This window comes from Haliotis cracherodii, unplaced genomic scaffold (assembly GCF_022045235.1).
Source record: "Haliotis cracherodii isolate W230 unplaced genomic scaffold, xgHalCrac1.p SCAF_19, whole genome shotgun sequence".
Classification (NCBI taxonomy): Eukaryota; Metazoa; Mollusca; class Gastropoda; order Lepetellida; family Haliotidae; genus Haliotis; species Haliotis cracherodii.
In genome coordinates, this window is record NW_027266274.1 from 14887192 (window position 1) to 14911153 (window position 23962).

A 23962-nucleotide genomic window follows, 5' to 3' on the forward strand; every position below is an offset into this window, starting at 1 on the left:
GGAGCTACATTTGCACCTAATTAACAAATAAGGATACTTCGACGAATACTACAACTGTAAATATAAACCAGTGATATTTTTCATCAACAGCGCTGAGCATACTTAACGGACTGCAGAGCTTCAATGTAGCACCGGGAACAACAGTGACCTTTGATACATCACTCTCCCAAGCAAATGTCAACAGCGGAACTTGGAGAAGGAATGGAGTGGTGCTAACCAGCTCTGCCAAGTATCAGATCACAGTGGTAGGACAAACTCAACGTTTGGTCATCACAAACGTCCAGTCCTCTGATGCGGGGCAATACACCTATCAGGTCGGCTCTCTGACAACAACGGGAACACTGACAGTACAAACAGGTAAGAATCGATCTGTGTCATATTTCATTTCCTATGACCAGCAACATTTACCAATTTGCCAAACACATTAATGTTTACTACTTATGTGTGTAGAGCAGTCGTTTTGCGTCCAATCAAAATAACCATACATGCGAAGGAAGTTAAACTTGCAATATTACAAATGATCCACCAGGATTTGTTATATTTCACTTTCTCACATTGTTCAAAATAAGTAAAAGTGACCAAAGGGAAAATTCTCATATGTTCTGATCATGTCTTTGATCATGAAGTGGTCAATGTACGAATTGTTTCATTCTCGTGTTAATCTTGAAATCCAAAGAAAGACAATACACACACATGCATTAACAGTCAATCCACCATGTACTATGCTTAATAATGACTGAGAAAGCACAATTTCATCGGACAGGCAAATGCAAAACTGGTGAGCAAGATGTACACAAATTTTGTATCAATCTTACTAAACGTCGTATAACTATTGCGATCGATCCTGAATAGATGTTTAACCATTTCATGCAGAAAACTAAATTTCCTTCATGTAATGATGATAATGACAATATCAAGTTTCAATCATATTCGAACCGTTGAACACAGGGATCCATTGGACGTTATTTATGCTTCCATGCATGAACGCATGGAAATTTAATCATACTGAATGTTGTTAAGTAAACCTAAATGAACTTCAAGAATCTCAACAGTTTGTGTTGGTGGACCATTCCATTTACAATTTCCCAGTACACGGGCTCCTAAGATGATTGATGACAATGCTAAGTAACATGTAACAGAGGGAGTAACACCCATCTGAAACTAGTGGATACCATGGTGGGCCAGGAAAGTCTAGAGTGTTGCATATATCTGACGTTTACCGTTTTGGTGAGAGACCATCAGCACAGATATGGTGCTGCACAGCAAGGACCATAATTTTCGAGAATGGTTTTCGAAACCAAGATAACTGGATCCAGGCATAGCAAAGTATGGTGTCCTTAAACGATGGAGCTACATTTGCACCTAATTAACAAATAAGGATACTTCGACGAATACTACATCTTTAAACATAAACCAGTGATATTTTTCATCAACAGCGCTGAGCGTACTTAACGGACTGCAGAGCTTCAATGTAGCACCGGGAACAACAGTGACCTTTGATACATCACTCTCTCAAGCAAATGTCAACAGCGGAACGTGGAGAAGGAATGGAGTGGTGCTAACCAGCTCTGCCAAGTATCAGATCACAGTGGTAGGACAAACTCAACGTTTGGTCATCACAAACGTCCAGTCCTCTGACGCGGGGCAATACACCTACCAGGTTGGCTCCCTGACAACAACAGGAACACTGACAGTACAAACAGGTAAGAATCGATCTGTGTCATATTTCATTTCCTATGACCAGCAACATTTACCAATTTGTCAAACACAATAATGTTTGCTGCTTATGTGTGTAGAGCAGTCATTTTGCGTTCAGTCAAAATAACCATAGATGTGAAGGAAACTAAACATGCAATATTACAAATGATCCATCAGTCTTTGTTTTATTTCACTTTCTCACTTTATTCAAAATAAGTAAAAGTGACCAAAGGGAACATTCTCATATGTTCTGATCATGTCTTTGATCATGAAGTGGTCAACGTACGAATTATCTTAATTTCGTGTTAATCTTGAAATCCAAAGAACGACAATACACACACAAGCATTAACAGTCAATCCACCATGTACTATGCTTAATAATGACTGAGAAAGCAAAATTTTATCGGATAGGCAAATGCAAAAACTGGTGAGCAAGATGTACACAAATTTTGTATCAATCTTACTAAACGTCGAATAACTATTGCGATCGATCTTTAATAGATGTTTAATCATCGCATGCAAAAAACTAGATTTATTCATGTAATGATGATAATGACGATATCAAGTGTCCTAGCCTGAAAGCATGGGAATTTAATCATACTGAATGTTGTCAAGTAAGCATGATTGAACAGCAAGTGTCTTAGTTCGTGTTGAACCATTCCATTTACAATTTCCCAGTACATGGGCTGCTAAGATGATTGATGACAATGCTAAGTAACATGTAACAGAGGGAGTAACACCCCACTGAAACTAGTGGATACCATGGTGGGCCAGGAAAGTCTAGAGCGTTGCATATATCTGACGTGTACCGTTTTGGTGAGAGCCATCAGCACAGATATAGTGCTGCACGGCAAGGACCATAATTTTCGAGAATGGAATTCGAACCCAAGATAACTGGATCCAGGCATAGCAAAGTATGGTGTCCTTAAACGATGGAGATACATTTGCACCTAATTAACAAATAAGGATACTTCGACGAATACTACATCTGTAAATATAAATCAGTGATATTTTTCATCAACAGCACTGAGCATACTTAACGGACTGCAGAGCTTCAATGTAGCACCGGGAACAACAGTGACCTTTGATACATCACTCTCCCAAGCAAATGTCAACAGCGGAACGTGGAGAAGGAATGGAGTGGTGCTAACCAGCTCTGCCAAGTATCAGATCACAGTGGTAGGACAAACTCAACGTTTGGTCATCACAAACGTCCAGTCCTCTGATGCGGGGCAATACACCTATCAGGTTGGCTCTCTGACAACAACGGGAACACTGACAGTACAAGCAGGTAAGAATCGATCTATGTCATATTTCATTTCCTATGACAAGCAACATTTACCAATTTGCCAAACACATTAATGTTTGCTACTTATGTGTGTAGAGCACTCGTTTTGTGTTCAATCAAACTAACCATATATGTGAAGGAAGCTTGACGTGCAATATTACAAATGATCAATCAGGCTCTGTTTTATTTCACTTTCTCACATTGTTCAAAACAAGTAAAAGTGACCAAAGGGAAAATTCTCATATGTTCTGATCATGTCTTTGATCATGAAGTGGTCAATGTACGAATTGTTTCATTCTCGTGTTAATCTTGAAATCCAAAGAAAGACAATACACACAAGCATTAAGAGTCAATGCACCATGTACTATGCTTAGTAATGACTGTGAAAGCACAATTTCATCGGATAGGCAAATGCAAAACAGGTGAGCAAGATCTACACAAATTTTGTATCAATCTTACTGAACATCGAAAACTATTGCGATCGATCTTTAATAGATGTTTAACCATTTCATGCAGAAAACTAGATTTCTTTCATGTAATGATTATAATGTGTCTTAGCATGAAATCATGGGAATTCAATCATACTGAATGTTGCCAAATAAGCCTATTTGAACTGCAAGTCTCTTAGTTCGTGTTGGTGGACCATTCCATTTACAATTTCACAGTACATGGGCTGCTAAGATGATTGATGACAGTGCTAAGTAAGATGTATCAGAGGGAGTAACGTCCCTTTGAAACAAATGGATACCATGGTGGGCCAGGAAAGTCTAGAGTGTTGCATATATCAGACCTTTACCGTTTTGATGAGAGCCATCAGCACAGATATGGTGCTGCACAGCAAGGACCATAATTTTCGAGAATGGAATTCGAAACCAAGATAACTGGATCCAGGTACAGCTTACTATGGTGTCCTTAAATGGTGGAGCTACATTGCACCCAATTAACAAATACAGGTATATTGACGAATACTACATCTGTAAATATAAACCAGTGATATTTTTCATCAACAGCACTGAGCATACTTAACGGACTGCAGAGCTTCAATGTAGCACCGGGAGCAACAGTGACCTTTGATACATCACTCTCCCAAACAAATGTCAACAGCGGAACGTGGACAAGGAATGGAGTGGTGCTAACCAGCTCTGCCAAGTATCAGATCACAGTGGTAGGACAAACTCAACGTTTGGTCATCACAAACGTCCAGTCCTCTGATGCGGGGCAATACACCTATCAGGTTGGCTCTCTGACAACAACGGGAACACTGACAGTACAAACAGGTAAGAATCGATCTATGTCATATTTCATTTCCTATGACAAGCAGCATTTAACAATTTGCCAAACACATTAACGTTTGCTACTTATGTGTGTAGAGCAGTCGTTTTGCGTGCAATCAAACTAACTGTCGAAGTGAAGGAAACTAAACATGCAATATGAAAGATGATCCATCAGGCTCTGGTTTATTTCACTTTCTCACATTGTTCAAAATAAGTAAAAGTGACCAAAGGGGAAATTCTCATATGCTCTGATCATGTCTTTGATCATGAAGTAGACAGTGTACGAATTGTTTCATTCTCGTGTTAATCTTGAAATCCAAAGAAAGACAATATACACAGAAACATTACCATTCGATGGGTTTGACCATTCCATTTACAATTTCACAGTACATGGGCTCCTAAGATGATTGATGACAATGCTAAGTAACATGTAACAGAGGGAGTTACACCTCACTGAAACTAGTGGATACCATGGTGGGCCAGGAAAGTCTAGAGCGTTGCATATATCTGACCTGTACCGTTTTGGTGAGAGCCATCAGCACAGATATGGTGTTGCACAGCAAGGACCATAATTTTCGAGAATGGAATTCGAACCCAAGATAACTGGACCAAGGCATAGCAAAGTATGGTGTCCTTAAACGTTGGAGCTACATTTGCACCTAATTAACAAATAAGGATACTTCGACGAATACTACATCTGTAAATATAAATCAGTGATATTTTTCATCAACAGCACTGAGCGTACTTAACGGACTGCAGAGCTTCAATGTAGCACCGGGAACAACTGTGACCTTTGATACATCACTCTCTCAAGCAAATGTCAACGGCGGAACGTGGAGAAGGAATGGAGTGGTGCTAACCAGCTCTGCCAAGTATCAGATCGCAGTGGTAGGACAAACTCAACGTTTGGTCATCACAAACGTCCAGTCCTCTGATGCGGGGCAATACACCTATCAGGTTGGCTCTCTGACAACAACAGGAACACTGACAGTACAAACAGGTAAGAATCGATCTATGTCATATTTCATTTCCTATGACAAGCAACATTTACCAATTTTCCAAACACATTAATGTTTGCCACTTATGTGTGTAGAGCAGTTGTTTTGCGTTCAATCAAACTAACTGTAGATGTGAAGGAAACTAAACATGCAATATTACAAATGTTCCACCAGGCTTTGCTTTATTTCACTTTCTCACATTATTCAAAATAAGTAAAAGTGACCAAAAGAAAAATTCTCACATGCTCTGATCATATCTTGGATCAATAAGTTGTCAATGTACGAATTGTTTCATTCTCGTTTTAATCTTGAAACCCAAAGAAAGACAATACACTCACAAACATTAACATTCGATGTACAAGATACTACACTTAGTAATGACTTTGAAAGCACAATTTCATCGGATAGGTAAATGCAAAACTGGTGAGCTAGATCTACACAAATTTTGTATCAATCTTACTTAACCTCGAGATAACAATTGCGATCGATCCTTAATAGATGTTTAACCATTGCTTGCTGGAAACTACTTTTCTTTCATGTAATGATGATGATGACCATATCAAGTGTCAGTGATATTTGAACCCTTGTACACGGGGATCCATTAGATGTTATTTATACTTCCTCGCATGAAAGCATGGGAATTTAATCATACTGAATGTTGTCAAGTAAGCATGATTAAACGTCAAGTCTCTTAATTCGTATTGGTCCATTCCATTTAAAATTTTACAGTACATGGGCTGCTAAGACGATTGATGACAATGCTTAGTAAAATGGAACAGAAGGAGTAACACCCCTCTGAAACTAGTGGATACCATGGTGGGCCAGGAAAGTCTAGAATGTTGCATACATTAGACCTTTACCGTTTTGGTGAGAGCCATCAGCACAGATATGGTGCTGCACAGCAAGGACCATAATTTTCGAGAATGGAATTCGAACCCAAGATAACTGGATACAGGCATAGCAAAGTATGGTGTCTTTAAACGGTGGAGCTACATTTGCACCCAATTAACAAATAAGGATACTTCGACGAATACTACATCTGTAAATATAAACCAGTGATATTTTGTATCAACAGCACTGAGCATACTTAACGGACTGCAGAGCTTCAATGTAGCACCGGGAACAACAGTGACCTTTGATACATCACTCTCCCAAGCAAATGTCAACAGCGGAACGTGGACAAGGAATGGAGTGGTGCTAACCAGCTCTGCCAAGTATCAGATCACAGTGGTAGGACAAACTCAACGTTTGGTCATCACAAACGTCCAGTCCTCTGATGTGGGGCAATACACCTATCAGGTTGGCTCCCTGACAACAACGGGAACACTGACAGTACAAACAGGTAAGAATCGATCTATGTCTTATTTCATTTCCTATGACAAGCAGCATTTACCAATTTTCCAAACACATTAACGTTTGCTACTTATGTGTGTAGAGCAGTCGTTTTGCGTTCAATCAAACTAATTGTAGATGTGAAGGAAGCTAAACATGCAATATTACAAATGATCCATCAGGTTTTGCTTTATTTCACTTTCTCACATTATTCAAAATAAGTAAAAGTGACCAAAAGAAAAATTCTCATATGTTCTGATCATATCTTTGATCAATAAGTTGTCAATGTACGAATTGTTTCATTCTCGTGTTAATCTTAAAATCCAAAGAAAGACAATATACACAGAAACATTAACATTCGATGTACAAGATACTATGCTTAGTAATGACTGAGAAAGCACAATTTCATCGGATAGGCAAATGCAAAACTGGTGAGCAAGATCTACACAAATTTTGTATCAATCTTACTAAACGTCGAGATAGCTATTGCGATCGATCCTGAAGAGATGTTTAACCATTTGATGCTGAAAACTAGTTTTCTGACTATATCAAGTGTCACTGATATTTGAACACTTGTACACTGGGATCCATTGGACGTTATTTAATAACTTCCTAGCATGAAATCATGGGAATTTAATCATACTGAATGTTGTCAAGTAAGCCTAATGGAACTGCTAGTCTCTTAGTTCGTGTTGGACCATTCCATTTACAATTCCACAGTACATGGGCTGCTAAGATGATTGATGACAATGCTAAGTAACATGTAACAGAGGGAGTAACACCCATCTGAAACTAGTGGATACCATGTTTGGCCAGCAAAGTCTAGAGTGTTGCATATATCAGACGTTTACCGTTTTGATGAGAGCCATCAGCAGGGCTATGGTGCTGCACAGCAAGGACCATAATTTTCTAGAATGGAATTGGAACCCAAGATTCCAAGAACCCTGGATACAGGCATAGCAAAATATGGTGTCCTTAAACGGTGGAGCTACATTTGCACCCAATTAACAAATAAAGGTATATCGACGAATACCACATCTGTAAATATAAACCAGTGATATTTTTCATCAACAGCGCTGAGCATACTTAACGGACTGCAGAGCTTCAATGTAGCACCTGGAGCAACAATAACCTTTGAGACATCACTGTCCCAAGCAAATGTCAACAGCGGAACGTGGAGAAGGAATGGAGTGGTGCTAACCAGCTCTGCCAAGTATCAGATCACAGTGGTAGGACAAACTCAACGTTTGGTCATCACAAACGTCCAGTCCTCTGATGTGGGGCAATACACCTATCAGGTTGGCTCCCTGACAACAACGGGAACACTGACAGTACAAACAGGTAAGAATCGATCTATGTCATATTTCATTTCCTATGACAAGCAGCATTTACCAATTTTCCAAACACATTAACGTTTGCTACTTATGTGTGTAGAGCAGTCGTTTTGCGTTCAATCAAACTAATTGTAGATGTGAAGGAAGCTAAACATGCAATATTACAAATGATCCATCAGGTTTTGCTTTATTTCACTTTCTCACATTATTCAAAATAAGTAAAAGTGACCAAAAGAAAAATTCTCATATGTTCTGATCATATCTTTGATCAATAAGTTGTCAATGTACGAATTGTTTCATTCTCGTGTTAATCTTGAAATCCAAAGAAAGACAATATACACAGAAACATTAACATTCGATGTACAAGATACTATGCTTAGTAATGACTGAGAAAGCACAATTTCATCGGATAGGCAAATGCAAAACTGGTGAGCAAGATCTACACAAATTTTGTATCAATCTTACTAAACGTCGAGATAGCTATTGCGATCGATCCTGAAGAGATGTTTAACCATTTGATGCTGAAAACTAGTTTTCTGACTATATCAAGTGTCACTGATATTTGAACCCTTGTACACGGGGATCCATTGGACGTTATTTAATAACTTCCTAGCATGAAATCATGGGAATTTAATCATACTGAATGTTGTCAAGTAAGCCTAATGGAATTGCTAGTCTCTTAGTTCGTGTTGGACCATTCCATTTACAATTCCACAGTACATGGGCTGCTAAGATGATTGATGACAATGCTATGTAACATGTAACAGAGGGAGTAACACCCATCTGAAACTAGTGGATACCATGTTTGGCCAGCAAAGTCTAGAGTGTTGCATATATCAGACGTTTACCGTTTTGATGAGAGCCATCAGCAGGGCTATGGTGCTGCACAGCAAGGACCATAATTTTCAAGAATGGAATTGGAACTCAAGATTCCAAGAACCCTGGATACAAGCATAGCAAAATATGGTGTCCTTAAACGGTGGAGCTACATTTGCACCCAATTAACAAATAAAGGTATATCGACGAATACCACATCTGTAAATATAAACCAGTGATATTTTTCATCAACAGCGCTGAGCATACTTAACGGACTGCAGAGCTTCAATGTAGCACCTGGAGCAACAATAACCTTTGAGACATCACTGTCCCAAGCAAATGTCAACAGCGGAACGTGGACAAGGAATGGAGTGGTGCTAACCAGCTCTGCCAAGTATCAGATCACAGTGGTAGGACAGACTCAACGTTTGGTCATCACAGACGCCCAGTCCTCTGATGCGGGGCAATACACCTATCAGGTTGGCTCTCTGACAACAACAGGAACACTGACAGTACAAGGAGGTAAAAACCGATCTATTTCATATCACCTTTCGCTTAAAACCAGCATTAAGCAAATTGTCAAACACATCAATGTTTGCTACTGATGTGTGTAGAGTAGTCGTCTTGCGTTCAATGAAAATAACTGTATTTGGGGAAGTAACTAAACATGCAATATGAAAGATGATCCATCAGGATTTGTTTGGCGTTTACTTTCTCAAATTATCCTTAACAGATAAAAGTGACCAAAGGGAAAACGTTCTGATTATGTTGAGTGAGTGAGTATAGTTTTACGCCGCGTGTAGCAATATTCCAGCAATATCACGGCAGTGATCATGTTGTATTTTTCAAAAATTGATCAATGTAAGAATTGTTTCATACTCATGTCAATCTTAAAGTTTAAAGAACGACAATACACACAGAAACCTAAACATTGAAGTATACTACATTTTGGAATGACTGTGAAAACACAACAAATAAGAATCTATCGACTTATAATACAACTGTAACTATAAACGAATGGTTTTTCATCAGCAGCGCTGAATATAATTAGAGGTCTTTGGTTGAAGAACATTTAACTGTTTCACTATTTCAACTCGTCTAAATTATTTCAAGGGGGGTAACCATCACTTGAGCCTTTTGGATATCATGTGAGGCTTTGGTTTTGTGAAGAGTAGACTATGGACGTCAAATTTGCACCAATGGCTCAAAAGGCGAAAGTGGATAAACCTCGATCGTATTCGATATAAGACATAACGATATGATATTCGAGCTATCGAGCTACATATTAACTTTGGATTTTGAAAGAAGATTAGATATTTTTCTGCTACATCTGCAAAACCAGATAATTGTTTTCTTAAAACTTCGAGCCTAATTATTATTTAAACAAAAAACCTTCCCACAATGTAATTGTTGTGTTAGATAATTTTATTTTAACAGCCTGAAACAGTAAATTTTTTTCAAGAATGTTCAAGATCAATTTATGTTTTTGGAATATGTATAGAGACTAGATAATGTTTTTCGTTTTCATTTACACATGTACTCACTGACGTATCTTAAGGTTTAACAACAGATTGAGAAGACCGCCACGTCGAAGTGATAGACTCGCTCAATCTTTCAATAAGTACTTGCAATGATTTGATAAATTTCATAAAGCAAAAACTCAGATTTTCTTGAAAGATTCTATCAGCATTTTGAAGCTGGAATAACATGAGTACATGGGTACCAAGGAATAAAGAAACTGTTATCCATAAATATGTATCACGTGTTCAAATATTTTCTTATCATGAAATGCAGGTTGTTTTGGCACGATGACGCAAAACTTTGTACAATAATGTTCGCGGGTGACAAGTGGCATGTATGATATCAGTTCTGAGCTCCCAGTATTGATCAAATGACCTATCTTCTTGAGCGATCAGGCTTTCTATCTGACAATAATTTATAAGTATTACTCAGTGGATTGGTTGGTATCATGGCTACTGTTGATGACTCATTGGTCTTTCAGTTTAAATCTACGAATGCTTGTTGTAAAACTAATTGTATATGCGTGTGCCAACACACGATGAGACATTCCGGGTTTACATACCAAATGCACTGGGAAAATTTGGTATGCTTCGGAACGTACAGAATGAATTCAGAGCTTTCACGTGTAAAGTGACGATTATTATGTCCTAAAGTCCATGTGTCATCCTTTACATGATAATCCCAACACATGGATTGCTTTAGGCTCCCTGCTTTACATTATATTGATTAATTACGAACTGTGTTGTCTGGAAAAATCCGTTTGCTTCATGCATTAATGTTTATCTGATTTTTTTTAAATGTACTTGTTTTGGGAAGGAAAAAAATCCGGGTTTGGAGCGGTTGAACAATTTTAGATATGAAGTTTCATTTATCGAGTGACGTCACTGACTGTTTTAACTATACTGAAATGCTGTCACCACAGCCCCAGTTGATGGTGGATACTCCGAGTGGACACAGTGGACCGGCCCCCCCTGCAGCGTCACCTGTGGAACTGGACCGAGCGTTCAGCGGACAAGGACAAGAGAGTGCAACAACCCCGTCCCCATCAATGGCGGTCAACAATGCACAGGGGAAAACTCAGAAATAAAATTTCAACCCTGTACACTTGCCCTATGTGTTGGTAAGTAGGGCACTATTCTCAAATATGGCTATAATGATACATGAACTTAACATTTATACCATAACTAAATTGAAAATCATTTGTGTCGAGCCAATGTCATAGTACTATTTTGAAAACGCTGAAATGCTCATGTTTATGCATCTGTCTTCTCTCTCTTTCAGATCCAGCCAATCGTGAGTACTTGAGTTACACCATTCACAAGTTGTATTGAATGTCCAATATCTACTGATAGACCAACGTGCCTTGTCACATATCACACTGCCCCGCCTTTCTAACAGCATTGCATCAATGTTTGAACAGAGTGGCAGTGTGGCAGAGTTGCAAGCGCCTGTCAAGCATAAACTAACTTATATTGATTTGTTTGTTTGTTATTTAACGCCGCACTCAGCAATATATATTCCAGCTATATGACGGCGGTCTGTGAATAATCGAGTCTGAACCAGACAATCCAGTGGTTGACATGAGTATCGATCCCCCAAATTTGGACTCGACAAGCATCAACCAATTGCTAGTCAGCGAGCCTGACCAACCAATCTCGTTAGTCACCTCTTACGACATTCATAGTCGCCTTTACGGCAAGCATGGGTTGTTGATCATGAAGACCTATTCTATCCCAGATCTTCACGGGTCTAACGTATGTTGAGGTTTTACGTGTGTCTAATTATTAATTTCTTTACACGGTTACAGTACACTGTCACACGACAATGTATTGCATCTTCAAAGGACATGAAATAATTGGAGGATATCTTCAGAAGATTTATGATTGCTTTTGTTATATATTCACAAATATTTCAACAGAACTGGAATAGTAACATATATGTGGTAGTTTGGGTTACATCGTAAGCATATATGTGATAAGTTATGCTATATATTCGTCAAAGACCAAGTCAGTGATCTAGTGGTAGAGCATCCGAACGCAGAGCGGAAGGTCCGGGGATTGATTGGCGGATGCGTCATACCAAAAGACGTTAAAAGATGGTACTTTTTGTTACCCTGCCTGGCTCTCGGCATTAGGGGCTTAAACAAGGACTGCTCGGAATGCGGCGTGGTATCTCCCTGGGCTAACGCTATAAAATCGGCATTGCTATCCCAAGCAGCCACATACACATACACATACACACACATGCATGTACGTCGCTTAATAAGTGCAATAATTTTGGACGCGGCGTACAACCCTATTTCAGAACACCTCACCTCTTCGCCATATCTGTTACAGCTTCCGTTAGGTATTAAACAGGCCTGTGATAGTTTCTGTTAAATTCTCTACAGATCTATGCAGAAACGCTCAGAACAGTAATGGCATCGGGTATCGACGTCATCCTATGGACTGTGACAAGTACGTGCAGTGCTACTATAACCCCAACGGCAACATCATCGGTGTCTACAGAACCTGCCCCACTGGCTACTACTGGGACCAGACCAATCTCAAGTGTGACGAAAACTGGAAGGTCACGTGTCCTCTTGGTAAATGTCTTTTATCAACATCTTCAGAAGGTTCAACATTTGTGTTTTAATTACATAAATACGTGACAAAAAAAACGGATATCATATAGACGTCAGTTCAAAGGAATGAACAGCTACCCATTCCACAATCATCAGAAATCTCATCTGAAAGCAGAGTCTATATCATATCATAGACTATATCATGAGCATGTATTTTGGAATCACTATCAAAAAGTGATGATACCAGGTGTTCGTATAAGTTGAACGTATCCTGTCCTTATCTTCCCCGTCACAAATACAGGCAAAGGCAAGTCAATTTTACACCTGAATATTGCACCGGACATGATTTTGTCACTGATGCGTCAAATTTGAAATGTCCGCAACACAGTTCTACCACCAAGATAATGCTAAATGTTGTGACACTGATCAAACAACTTTTGTAGGATCAATTCAGTTTATACAGACAGAATCGTCAAGGAGACATTCCGGAACACTAGAAGTCCCAGTTTTTGCATGTGAAATACTGTTAAATGCTATCTTTACAGAAACCAAATGCAAATACAGTAACTACGGTTATAACGAACACGCTTATAACGAACTGACGGATATAACGAACTTACTTTTTGGTCCCGACTACTTGCTGTAGTCATGCTGTATATGTGCTTATAACGAACTACGGTTATAACGAACTAAAATTGTAGTCCCTTTGAGTTCGTTATAACCCTAGTTTACTATATATTACCCGGTACATCGCTGCATCATTGACGAATCCCCTACCTTACCTTTATTTGCACAGTCATCTAAGAGGGGGCACGGGTGGCCCAGTCGTCTAGGGCGCCGCGATTCGCTGTGCAGAGTTGCGTCCCTTGGACACGCCAGAAACCTATGATTGTGGGTTCGAATCCCGGTTCGCCCCGATTATGTTTCTAGGTTTGTCAGCACCATACCCATGCTCGTGGGTTTCACCGAACTGGTAAACGTCTGAGACCTGCATCACTTCGGGCTTTCCTCCCACATTAAGCTGAAAGGCCGCGATATAACTGGAATAATGTTAAAAGCGGCGTTAATCCCAACTCACTCACTCACTCAGTCATCTAAGTTGCCAAAGTTCAGTGTGCAGAGTTACCCCACTTAGCAAGGTAGGCACCCACGATCGCCAGTTGGATCCGATTACGTTTCTGTTTTTGTTAGCACCATGGTGCTCGTGGGTTTCACCAAAGTGATAACCATCTCAGATATTCATCGCTTCGGGCTTTGCTTCCATATCTTGTGAAACACGCGAATCCTCCAACAACAACCCCTGGGTACAACATTCCAGGCCTCAGTAAAGCTTACCGGTGGAACAGGATACAGTTTCCTCATCGCGAACACCGTGTATCTTCACTATTTGATAGTGATTCATATGTACATGCTCGTGATATAGTCGGAATTATACAGTCTTCTCTGCTTTTGTGAGAGATTTCTTATGTGTATGGAAATGGTTTTGTCGCTTTTGTCTCACTATGAATATCATAGAATTTGAACCATGTTACACTGGGGTGTCCACCAGTACTTGATGAATGTGTCTAATGTCCATCGCAACCAGTATGACGTTACGGATGAGTGAGTGAGTGAGTTGGGTTTAACGCCGCTTTTAACAGTATTCCAGTTATATCGTGGCGTGTCAGATTACTGTGGGAGGAAAGCCTGAAGTGATTCGGATCTCGGACGTTTACCACTTCGGTGAAACCCACGAGCACGTGTAAGGTGTTGACAAACCTAGAAACATAATTGGGGGGAACCGGGATTCGAACCCACAATCATAGGTTTCTGGTGTGCCCAAGGGACGCAACACTGCACAACGAATCGCGGCGCCTCAGACCGCAGGGCCACCCTTGTTCCCCGTTACGGATGAAGATCCAGAACGCACTTGACTGTAGATGCATATATGTTTCAGAACGATGCACGGGCAAATGTAAACCTCACTACAAGATGGACGGCGGTTGCAGGTCCTACTGGGAGTGTTCCAGAGGAGGGTCAGTCGCCAAGTGTTGTAACCAAGGGTTCATGTACGTGCAGGATGAAGGATGCAGACCCAACTTCTTCTGTCGTGACACCTGCCCTTCGTCCTGTGGAGATTCAGGTGAGATAAAGGAAGAACGTCAGTGACTAAAGTTTCACACCATATATTGCAATGTAGATGCGACAACGATTAGAGACATTGTACCAATGTGAATCAAACCACACCACTGCTAGCTCATGAAAAGCGTAAACCTTTATGCACAGGCATGTTTTAAACCTAACGGAAGCTTTTACAAGCTTATGAAGAAGAGCTGAATGTAAACCTTACGCACTGATCCTGTTTACGAGTAGTGGTAGTGGTTTATTTCAGTAAATCAGGCCACAGGCCCATTTTGCAATATATATTCAAGCATTCAAACATCTTCCGCCACAAGTGCATGTAGTAATATCAATACTAATCAGTACAAGGGTATCTGAGACCATATACATATGGTGGTAGAATTAATAGTTTATATAATGGACAACTGCTTGCTACTCATTTTAAGAGCAAAGAATGTAAACTTGGCAAGATTATTGATTGTGAAAGCATTACTGGTGGTAAATAAAACTTTACATTTATGCTCTGATGGAGATGTATAATAATAACTTGGCAGCAAGTTCCTTCTAAGATCGTCATAAAACGGACAAACTAAACAAACATGGTATTCTGTTTCTACATTTGGAATGATACAAAATGGACAAAGTTGTTAACAAGTGAGTCAGGTGGAAAGGTTTCCCTTTCGAAATGACAAATGACTTGTTGGTATCCATGTGTTCCCTAACGTGCAGTGGTTTTGATTCATCATATTAAATTATTAATATACTAAGTTTATCTATACGTTTGGTCCATGTATCTTATTGTGGTGTGTCCCTTTGTTTACACAGCCGTCTGTGCTAAGGTCCCGAACTGGGACAACGATATCGCCTCCTACAACGTCACTGTGGGTTTCCTCGGCGTGATGGCGACTTCATGTCGGTTCAGCTCCTACTTCGACGTCTCAGACTGCGGCTGCAGCTTCCTCGACTCAGGTGCGTCTAGGATTGTGGTGGCGACAGATGATAATGAACGAAAGTTTGAACCTTTTTTACTTCTAAGTGGACTAGTTGTATTCACACAAGGTTTAACTATTGGGTAACAAGATTTGGTTGCACTCATGTTGCCCATGCGACTATCAATGCTAGGGTGACCAGCATAACGACCAGGCGCTTGCTTCCACTTTTATTTCCACTATCAAAGAGAATAAAGGTTCCGCGTTGTACCCGTCTCTACACGGTATTACAGTTATATGGCAGCGTTGCAGCTTGATGTGACAAGTCCCAAGTTACAAACCCGCAAGCACCGGAATAGCGCTGACACATCATGGATCTGGCAAATACTGGGATTCGAAATTTTCACGAACAGATCCCAACTCAGCATATCTTTGTTTCGGCGCATTGTGCAAATAGGAATTGCACACGCATACCATTAATAATTTTCAGTTGCCTACTTTAAGACTGGAGAGGCCACAATTTGTGCTGTAGTTTTTTATAGTTGTGTCTATCAGCTATTATAACATACAGGTACTTGCAACTTGTTACTGAGCAGTTTGGTCAAATCGATTAAGGTTATTCTAATAACGTACAGTATAAGACGAACATCAAGTCTTTTCAACACCTCAGGTCTCCGGCCTACAGTACATGTGTGGTACTTATATGGTTGACATCCTATATAAACATCACTGAGAACCCACATAGACATTACTACTACAGTAGAAATAAGAATGTATTTTATGAGAGCTTGAATGAGTTGCATGACAAAACGTGCAACAAGTAAGCTTACATCCCTTGTATGTCGTCATACATTTTCAATACAGATAAACTATTTACAAAACATATCGTTATAACAACGTTGTTTAAGTACATAATATAGTTTCATACAGCACGATTATATGCACACAAACATATTTATAAGCTGGTGTCCTGGATATTTTGCTCTTACACTAAACATCTCCTGTTTCAGGCTGTAGTCCTCAATATGAGCTGACTTTCAATGATCAGGGAGCTCTGAATTTTGCCCGTGCAACGTATTTGACATACAGTAACGTCACTGTTGCAAACGGCATTGCCACCTTTAACGACAACAGCATGTTCCATGCCAACATCTCCATCAGCAACATCAACACCACCCATCCTAACATTGTCCGGTTTCGTTACCGGGAGTCTTCCACATCCGGCGATCGTCGTGTTCTTGTCAGTGGTAGCAACTGCGGGAACAAGAACAGCCTCGTTATCGCCATTGATAATGAATACCTCACATTTGAGGTGATGTCCCGCTACGGCAACACTGTTAAGCTGCCAATTTCAACAGCGGTAAGTGGTTTAAAGTCATCAAATATCACGTTTTTAGAATGAATGTCACATGCCTAGTCATAAGTTCCAGTACACATTTAAACCATCGCTCAACATCAACTGAAAGTAAGAGTTGTACGAAAACAATATCATACAACAGGAATTATTATGAAATAACTTACCACAAACATCGAGAACATATGTGTAACCAACAAGAAGAAGGTATAGATTACCAACAGCATACAAACATTCATTGCCAACATCAATGACAGCAAACAGCAATGTTGTATTTATTGTCAACAAAAGCATAACAGATAAACAATATAGATATGTCATATTATATACAATACAGATACAACATATTATATACAATACAGATACAACATATTATATACAATACAAGTACAACATATTATAAACAATACAGATATGACATATTATATACAATACAGATACAACATATTATATACAATACAGATAAGGCATATTATAAACAATACAGATACAACATATTATAAACAATACAGATACAACATATTACATACAATACAGATATGGCATATCATAAACAATACAGATACAACATATTACATACAATACAGATATGGCATATTATAAACAATACAGATACAACATATTACATACAATACTGATATAACACATTATATACAATACAAGTACAACATATTATATACAATACAGATACAACATATTATATACAATACAGATACAACATATTATAAACAATACAGATATAATATATTATATACAATACAAGTACAACATATTATAAACAACACAGATATAACACATTATATACAATACAAGTACAACATATTATAAACAATACAGATACAACATATTATATAAAATACAGATACAACATATTATAAACAATACAGATACAACATATTATCAACAATACAGATACAACATATTACATACAATACAGATACAACATAATATATACAATACAGATATGGCATATTATAAACAATATAGATATAATATATTATATACAATACAAGTACAATATATTATAAACAATACAGATATAATATATTATATACAAGACAAGTACAACATATTATAAACAATACAGATATAACACATTATATCCAAGACAAGTACAAGATATTATAAACAATACAGATATGACATATTATATACAATACAGACATAACATATTATATCATACTATATATCACAGTAGTGCACAGGTAGCATTAGATGTGATGGTTATTGTACTCTGCACATCACCGCGTAGGTCGCACTTAAAGAGGTGATGGTTATTGGTCTCAACACAGTATTACATTCAAAGATGCTATTGTTCTCTTCAAAGTAGTCAGTTTGTACAATCACGTTGATAAAGACAATGTCTCTGGTGGCTGTCTTCTTATTCCTGTCGTACGTTTCTTTACAGGGCATGTCGAGATATTCCTGGAAGAGAGTTACCATGATATACAGTGGCTATGACATAGTTGCTTCCATAGAGTCAGAAAATATCAAATATACAGCCCGGGTGTATGGTAAGTCGGTGATTCGTGACTACACATCTACACAGCTATCTGAATAAAAGCTTGAAAACCCTTTCCATATTCATAAGACCGTTTTCTAGTGGTAGAGCGTGCTCCCGGGATGCGGAAGATGCCGGGATCGATCCCTCCGGCTGCGTCATACCAAAAGACGTTAAAAGATGGTACTTGTTGTGACCCTGCCTGGCGTTCGGCATTAAGGGGCTAAAACAAGGACTGGTCGGCTCGGAGTTAGTATACTGTGTCTGTGTGGGGTAGTCATGTTACACTGCGGCATGATATCTTAGTTGGCTAGCACTTTAAAAACGGCATTAGTCCGGACTTTTACAAGCAGCCACACACACATGCATGCACGTCGCTATGCAAGTGAAATAGTCTTGGACGCGACGTTAAACCCATTGCACCTCACCTCCCTATTGATATGAAACTCTGCCAAAAGCAGAGGCGATTGTACGATTCCGACCATATCATGAACATGTGGTTAAATGAACAAATCACAATCAAAATCTTAATAGTTTTGTCTCTAGATGTGACTTCGACGTTTTGCCTATATGTATGTGGGTGAGGTAATTATATATTTAACAAATATCCATAACGAACACCCGGTGTTATCGCTGTAACTTGACAAGAGTAGGATCTTAAAATGACACTTCCAATTTGGTTCGACTTTTCTCTCTCCTCGGGCACTGTCCTCATTTGTATATTTGAACAATGTACATCTTCTCGGGCAGGGAGTTAACTGACTGTGAAAGTCCAGTTTCCACACTTGCCGAACTTGGCTGTAATTTCGATCTTAGTGCCACCCGTGGCTATTACGAATTATGTCCCTTCTATATCCCTCCAGATACCACCTCTCATATCACTTGCAATTGCCTCAAACAAAATGGCGGCGCCCAGTGAAGGCGATCTGATCTATAATCAAGAACTTTACTGTAATAAAACGGGTCTTACTTCACGACACCTTGTCTAAAAATAAGAAAAGATTTGTCATAAATATGTTGACGCTACATTGACATAATTCTAGCCGAGTTTGGCAAGAGTGGAAACTGGACTTTTATAGTCAGTTAACTCCTTTGCCTCGGGAAGATGAACAATGTAATAACTAGACATTCATCTCCGAAATATTCCGTTCTGTGCTGATCTGTATCTTGCACTCCACAGCATCCGATTCCAACATCATCGAGTGTGGACTGCACTTTGGATATGATGGGTCCGGAACCTCAGGAGCGAAATTCGTGGGAGAACTCGATGAGGTAACGTGCATTGCTAGATTAGCCTCATCGTAACGATCTTGATAGATGACGTTCGTTACAAAAACTAAACTCATGTCGAAACAAAAGTATACCAAGAGTAAGACTATGACAGAAAAACAAAATCATGTGGGAAGTCCATATATAGATGATTCATTAGAGTTGTGCTTAAAACATAACGTGAAAAACTCCTCATGTTATTCTAACAAAAATCTTTACGACTGACTGAGACACAAGGACACGTGGGGTTCGAAAATGACAAGTCTCACAATATCACTGTCACCAAACTTGTGTTTTCTCTGAAAGCGCATTCGAGTATGTCCATCCCGTGCATTAATGTACGCCTGAACACGACGACGCACCGCTGACGTCAAACGTCGGATGACGTTGGGCGAAACCTGCTGCCATTCGTCAAGAAGACATGGTACCAGTTCATGACGGTTGACTGAAGCCGCTGGTCGTCTTCTGATCAGTCGGTCAAAGTTATCCCATACATGTTAGATTGGCTTCATATTAGAACATGCTGGCCAGTGTAAAACGTGAACTGTGTTGTTCAGAACGTTCTGTGTGAGCCTTGACGTATGCATTTTCGCGTGCGTGGATCCTTGTTGCTCCATACCAACGGCTTTCTCCCTCTGTAGAGCGGCGGTTAAATGTAACATATGTTCATGGTGCGTTTTGTTGATGTGGTCATAACGTCACCAGTGTTTGCATAACATAACTTTTGCACGTGCATATTGTCCTACGTAACCCAAAGTCCTTGTGGCAAAATGCAAAATTGTCAGTTTTAATTTATTATGATTTTTTAAGTTTTCAAAATAGTGGAAACATTTTCAGCTGGTATACTTTCTTTTTGACATTAGTTTAATATTGCAGTGTTTGAAGGTCTGGTTCAGTTGCGAAGTTCTGTTCCTGTATTACATGCAAATATGAACAGAATAATATCTAGTCAATGAAAAGATTTCGAAATTTCGAAAATACTCGTTACGTTTAGAATTGATAAGCTATATGTCATATTTCCTGTATTGGAAACACTTTCAAAATCAGCCTTTGTTCACGATTAGTGCAAATAAAACTGTTTGAGTTCTTAAGAGAGGAGAACATTTTAATGGATGTGGTTAAACGAGTTATCTCCCTTATACTGTGCAATTGGGTAACATTGCAATACCATATATGTTTAGCTACGTTTATCTGTTTTCCTTTTCTAATTCAGTTTCTTGTGTTTTCAGATTGCGGTTTATTCCTGTAATCCCGGAAATATTCTTTGAGATTTTTATAACAAACATGAGTTCGAAAATTCTAAATATCAAAACACGATGACATATTTTTCAATTTCATAATCACGTGTACAAATGCTGCAAAATGCAAAAGCACACCCATGTCAAGATTCGTGTATGAACAGTGTTAGCTGCTGGTAGTATAGTAGAAAGCACTTACTCAAATGTCGTTGATGAAGCATCCTTGGATGTCTCATTTACACATCACGTATCAGATTCATCTAGGTATATTGTACATACACGTGGACCTATTGTATATTAATGGCTGTTAACTTGTTCACTTACCGCGCATGTTTAAAAGTGTAAGCTAGTTTCTTTACGCAAAAATATTTTCTCATATACTTTTCTAAATATATGTATACATAAAAATAAAATATATTTTCAAAAGTTTGTTGAATGAGTTAAGTTCTTGCACACAAGTGGATCAGATATGATTCTTGTTTGCTGGTGATTTTGTATGTATGTATGTATGTATGTATGTATGTATGTATGTATGTATGTATGTATGTATGTATGTATGTATGTATGAGTGTGTGTGTGTGTGTGTGTGTGTGTGTGTGTGTGTGTGTGTGTGTGTGTGTGTGTGTGTGTGTGTGTGTGTGTGTGTGTGTGTGTGTGTGTGTGTGTGTACACGTACGTATGTCTGTATGTGTGAACAAACAACTGATTTCTTCAGGTGTTTAAGCGTTAAATATTTAATAAGCATTAAGGTGTGCATAAAAGAGTTTTGGCAAGCACACATATCTTGACTCTGTTTTGTAAATATATATATTCAAAATTTAAAACATAACCAAACTCTGAATACTTTATCCGACGTGTAGCATCAGGGAGTAACGTGGAGAGAAGTAGTCAGCGATGTGTTTTGCTCTACATGTATTGGGTAGTACATCGAATTGCAAGTACCACTCCAACCCACTCACTCACTACCCTATTTCTCGTCTTGCTCTGAAGCCATTGTTGGGTTTGTTGGCTTTTATTGCAGTTAACGCCACATTTAGCATTATTCAGCTATATGACTGTGGTCTCTAAATAATCGAGTCTGGATAAGAAAATCCAGGGATTGATACGATGAGCATCGATCTAGGTACGATGACATGCATGAACCAAGTCAGCGACTGTGACCACCCTATCCCATTAGCTGGACCCTCGAACAAGCAATGGTTGTTGGAGACCAATTCAAATCTGGATCTTCACGGGGCCACCATTGTTAGGAAAGGGTTAGACCATTTGGCCAGGCAGCGCAAGTTCATTTGTAGAAATCCATTGGCAGTCTATATCACTGATCGTAGTGATCGGGTGATCGGGTGATCGGGTGGATCGGGTGGATCGGGTAGAGATTTCTTACTGATGTGCAGCGTCAGGCAACAAACACGTTTTTATGCTTATCCTTTTCGGGAACACCCGGTGTCTTCACAGATGTTCAGTGATCCATTCATATACATTGCACCGCTATTTTGCCTGTACCCTCAATAGAAGTTTGGTTTCGGCAGACAGTCGAGACTGGTTATTCTCTGTCATTGACGTTTTATATTTGTATTGCATGCTAAATTGTGAATGATAAACACATCTACGTGCAGCTTAAGCCATTTGATTCCATATCATAATCTACTCTAATGTAGTAGAGACTTATCTGTTCTTGTAATAACTAGGAACGATATGTATACCAGCTCTAGTGTGTTCTGGAAACTGTGAGTGTCTTGAAACAACATAAACCGTTTATGAGAACCTCATCATTCAATGTCCAGTGGCTTATCTCGAGTTTCACGTGTTTATGGAATCGTGAGTGAGTGAGTGAATAAGTTTAGTTTAACGCCGCTTTCAACTGTATTCCAATTATATCACGGCGTGTCAGTATAATGTGAGGGGAAAAAGCCCGAAGTGATGCAGGTCTCAGACGTTTACCACTTCGGTGAAACCCATGAGCACGGGTAAGGGATTCGAACCCAATATCATAAGTTTCTGGCGTGCCCAAGGGACGCAACCCTGCACAGCGAATCGCGGCGTCTTAGACGACTGGGCCACCGGTTCCAACTATGGGAACTCTATGTAAGCCGGAAGGTGTGTTTATTCATCTCAACTGAAGAAGGATAAGACAACCGTAAAGCGTGCATATTGCCGCCAAAACCAATGGTGTTTGATGACAGACAATTATTGAGTTGCAAAAGCAGAAATAGTGTTTGAAAACGTTCAGCGGAAAACTGTGGTAAACCAACGCGTCCATAAGTTCATCAAGTTATCACTATTTTGTGTACGTGTGCTAGTTCATAGTTTACAGCCATGTGAAATGTCTCCCTCTCATAATTGTAGCGATATGAGTAAAAATAAACACTGCAGATATCAGGTCTTTGTTTGTTTGTATGTTTGTTGTTCAACTCCCGCACCCAGCAATATTCCAGCTTTATGACGGCAGTCTGTAAATAATCAAATCTGGACCAGACAATCTAGTGATCGAGCATGGATCTACGCAATTGAGATACGATGACATGCATCAACCAAGTCAACGAGTCTGTACACCCGATCCCGTTAGTCGCCTCTTAAGACAATTCTGACCCAAGAGTGAGTGAGTGAGTGAGTGAGTGCGTCAGTGAGTGAGTGAGTCAGTGAGTGAGTGAGTGAGTCAGTCAGTCAGTCAGTCCGTCCGTCCGTCCGTCCGTCCGTCAGTCAGTCAGTCAGTGAAACCCACGGGCACCGGGGCACTTGTGATCCGG

General features: G+C 39.3%; 1 protein-coding gene across 5 annotated transcripts in view; it reads left to right on the forward strand.

The window, feature by feature from the left end:
* LOC139466785 (obscurin-like protein 1) overlaps positions 1-21608 on the forward strand; it is a 35677-nt gene extending 14069 nt beyond the window's left edge. For 2 of the 5 annotated variants that reach the window (XM_071248468.1, XM_071248466.1), the window contains exons 5-21: positions 91-357; positions 1437-1703; positions 2723-2989; positions 3997-4263; positions 4994-5260; positions 6334-6600; positions 7665-7931; positions 8996-9262; positions 11184-11381; positions 11543-11554; positions 12651-12845; positions 14761-14946; positions 15750-15893; positions 16864-17213; positions 18616-18721; positions 19889-19980; positions 21207-21607. In XM_071248468.1, coding sequence (XP_071104569.1) covers positions 91-357; positions 1437-1703; positions 2723-2989; positions 3997-4263; positions 4994-5260; positions 6334-6600; positions 7665-7931; positions 8996-9262; positions 11184-11381; positions 11543-11554; positions 12651-12845; positions 14761-14946; positions 15750-15893; positions 16864-17213; positions 18616-18721; positions 19889-19980; positions 21207-21245 — 3458 coding nt within the window. In that variant the 3' untranslated portion in view covers positions 21246-21607. Of the gene's footprint in view, positions 1-90; positions 358-1436; positions 1704-2722; positions 2990-3996; positions 4264-4993; positions 5261-6333; positions 6601-7664; positions 7932-8995; positions 9263-11183; positions 11382-11542; positions 11555-12650; positions 12846-14760; positions 14947-15749; positions 15894-16863; positions 17214-18615; positions 18722-19888; positions 19981-21206 lie in introns of all 5 variants that reach the window. The other 3 variants (XM_071248471.1, XM_071248470.1, XM_071248469.1) reach the window with 3 other exon arrangements.
* Positions 21609-23962: the final 2354 nt, after the last annotated feature.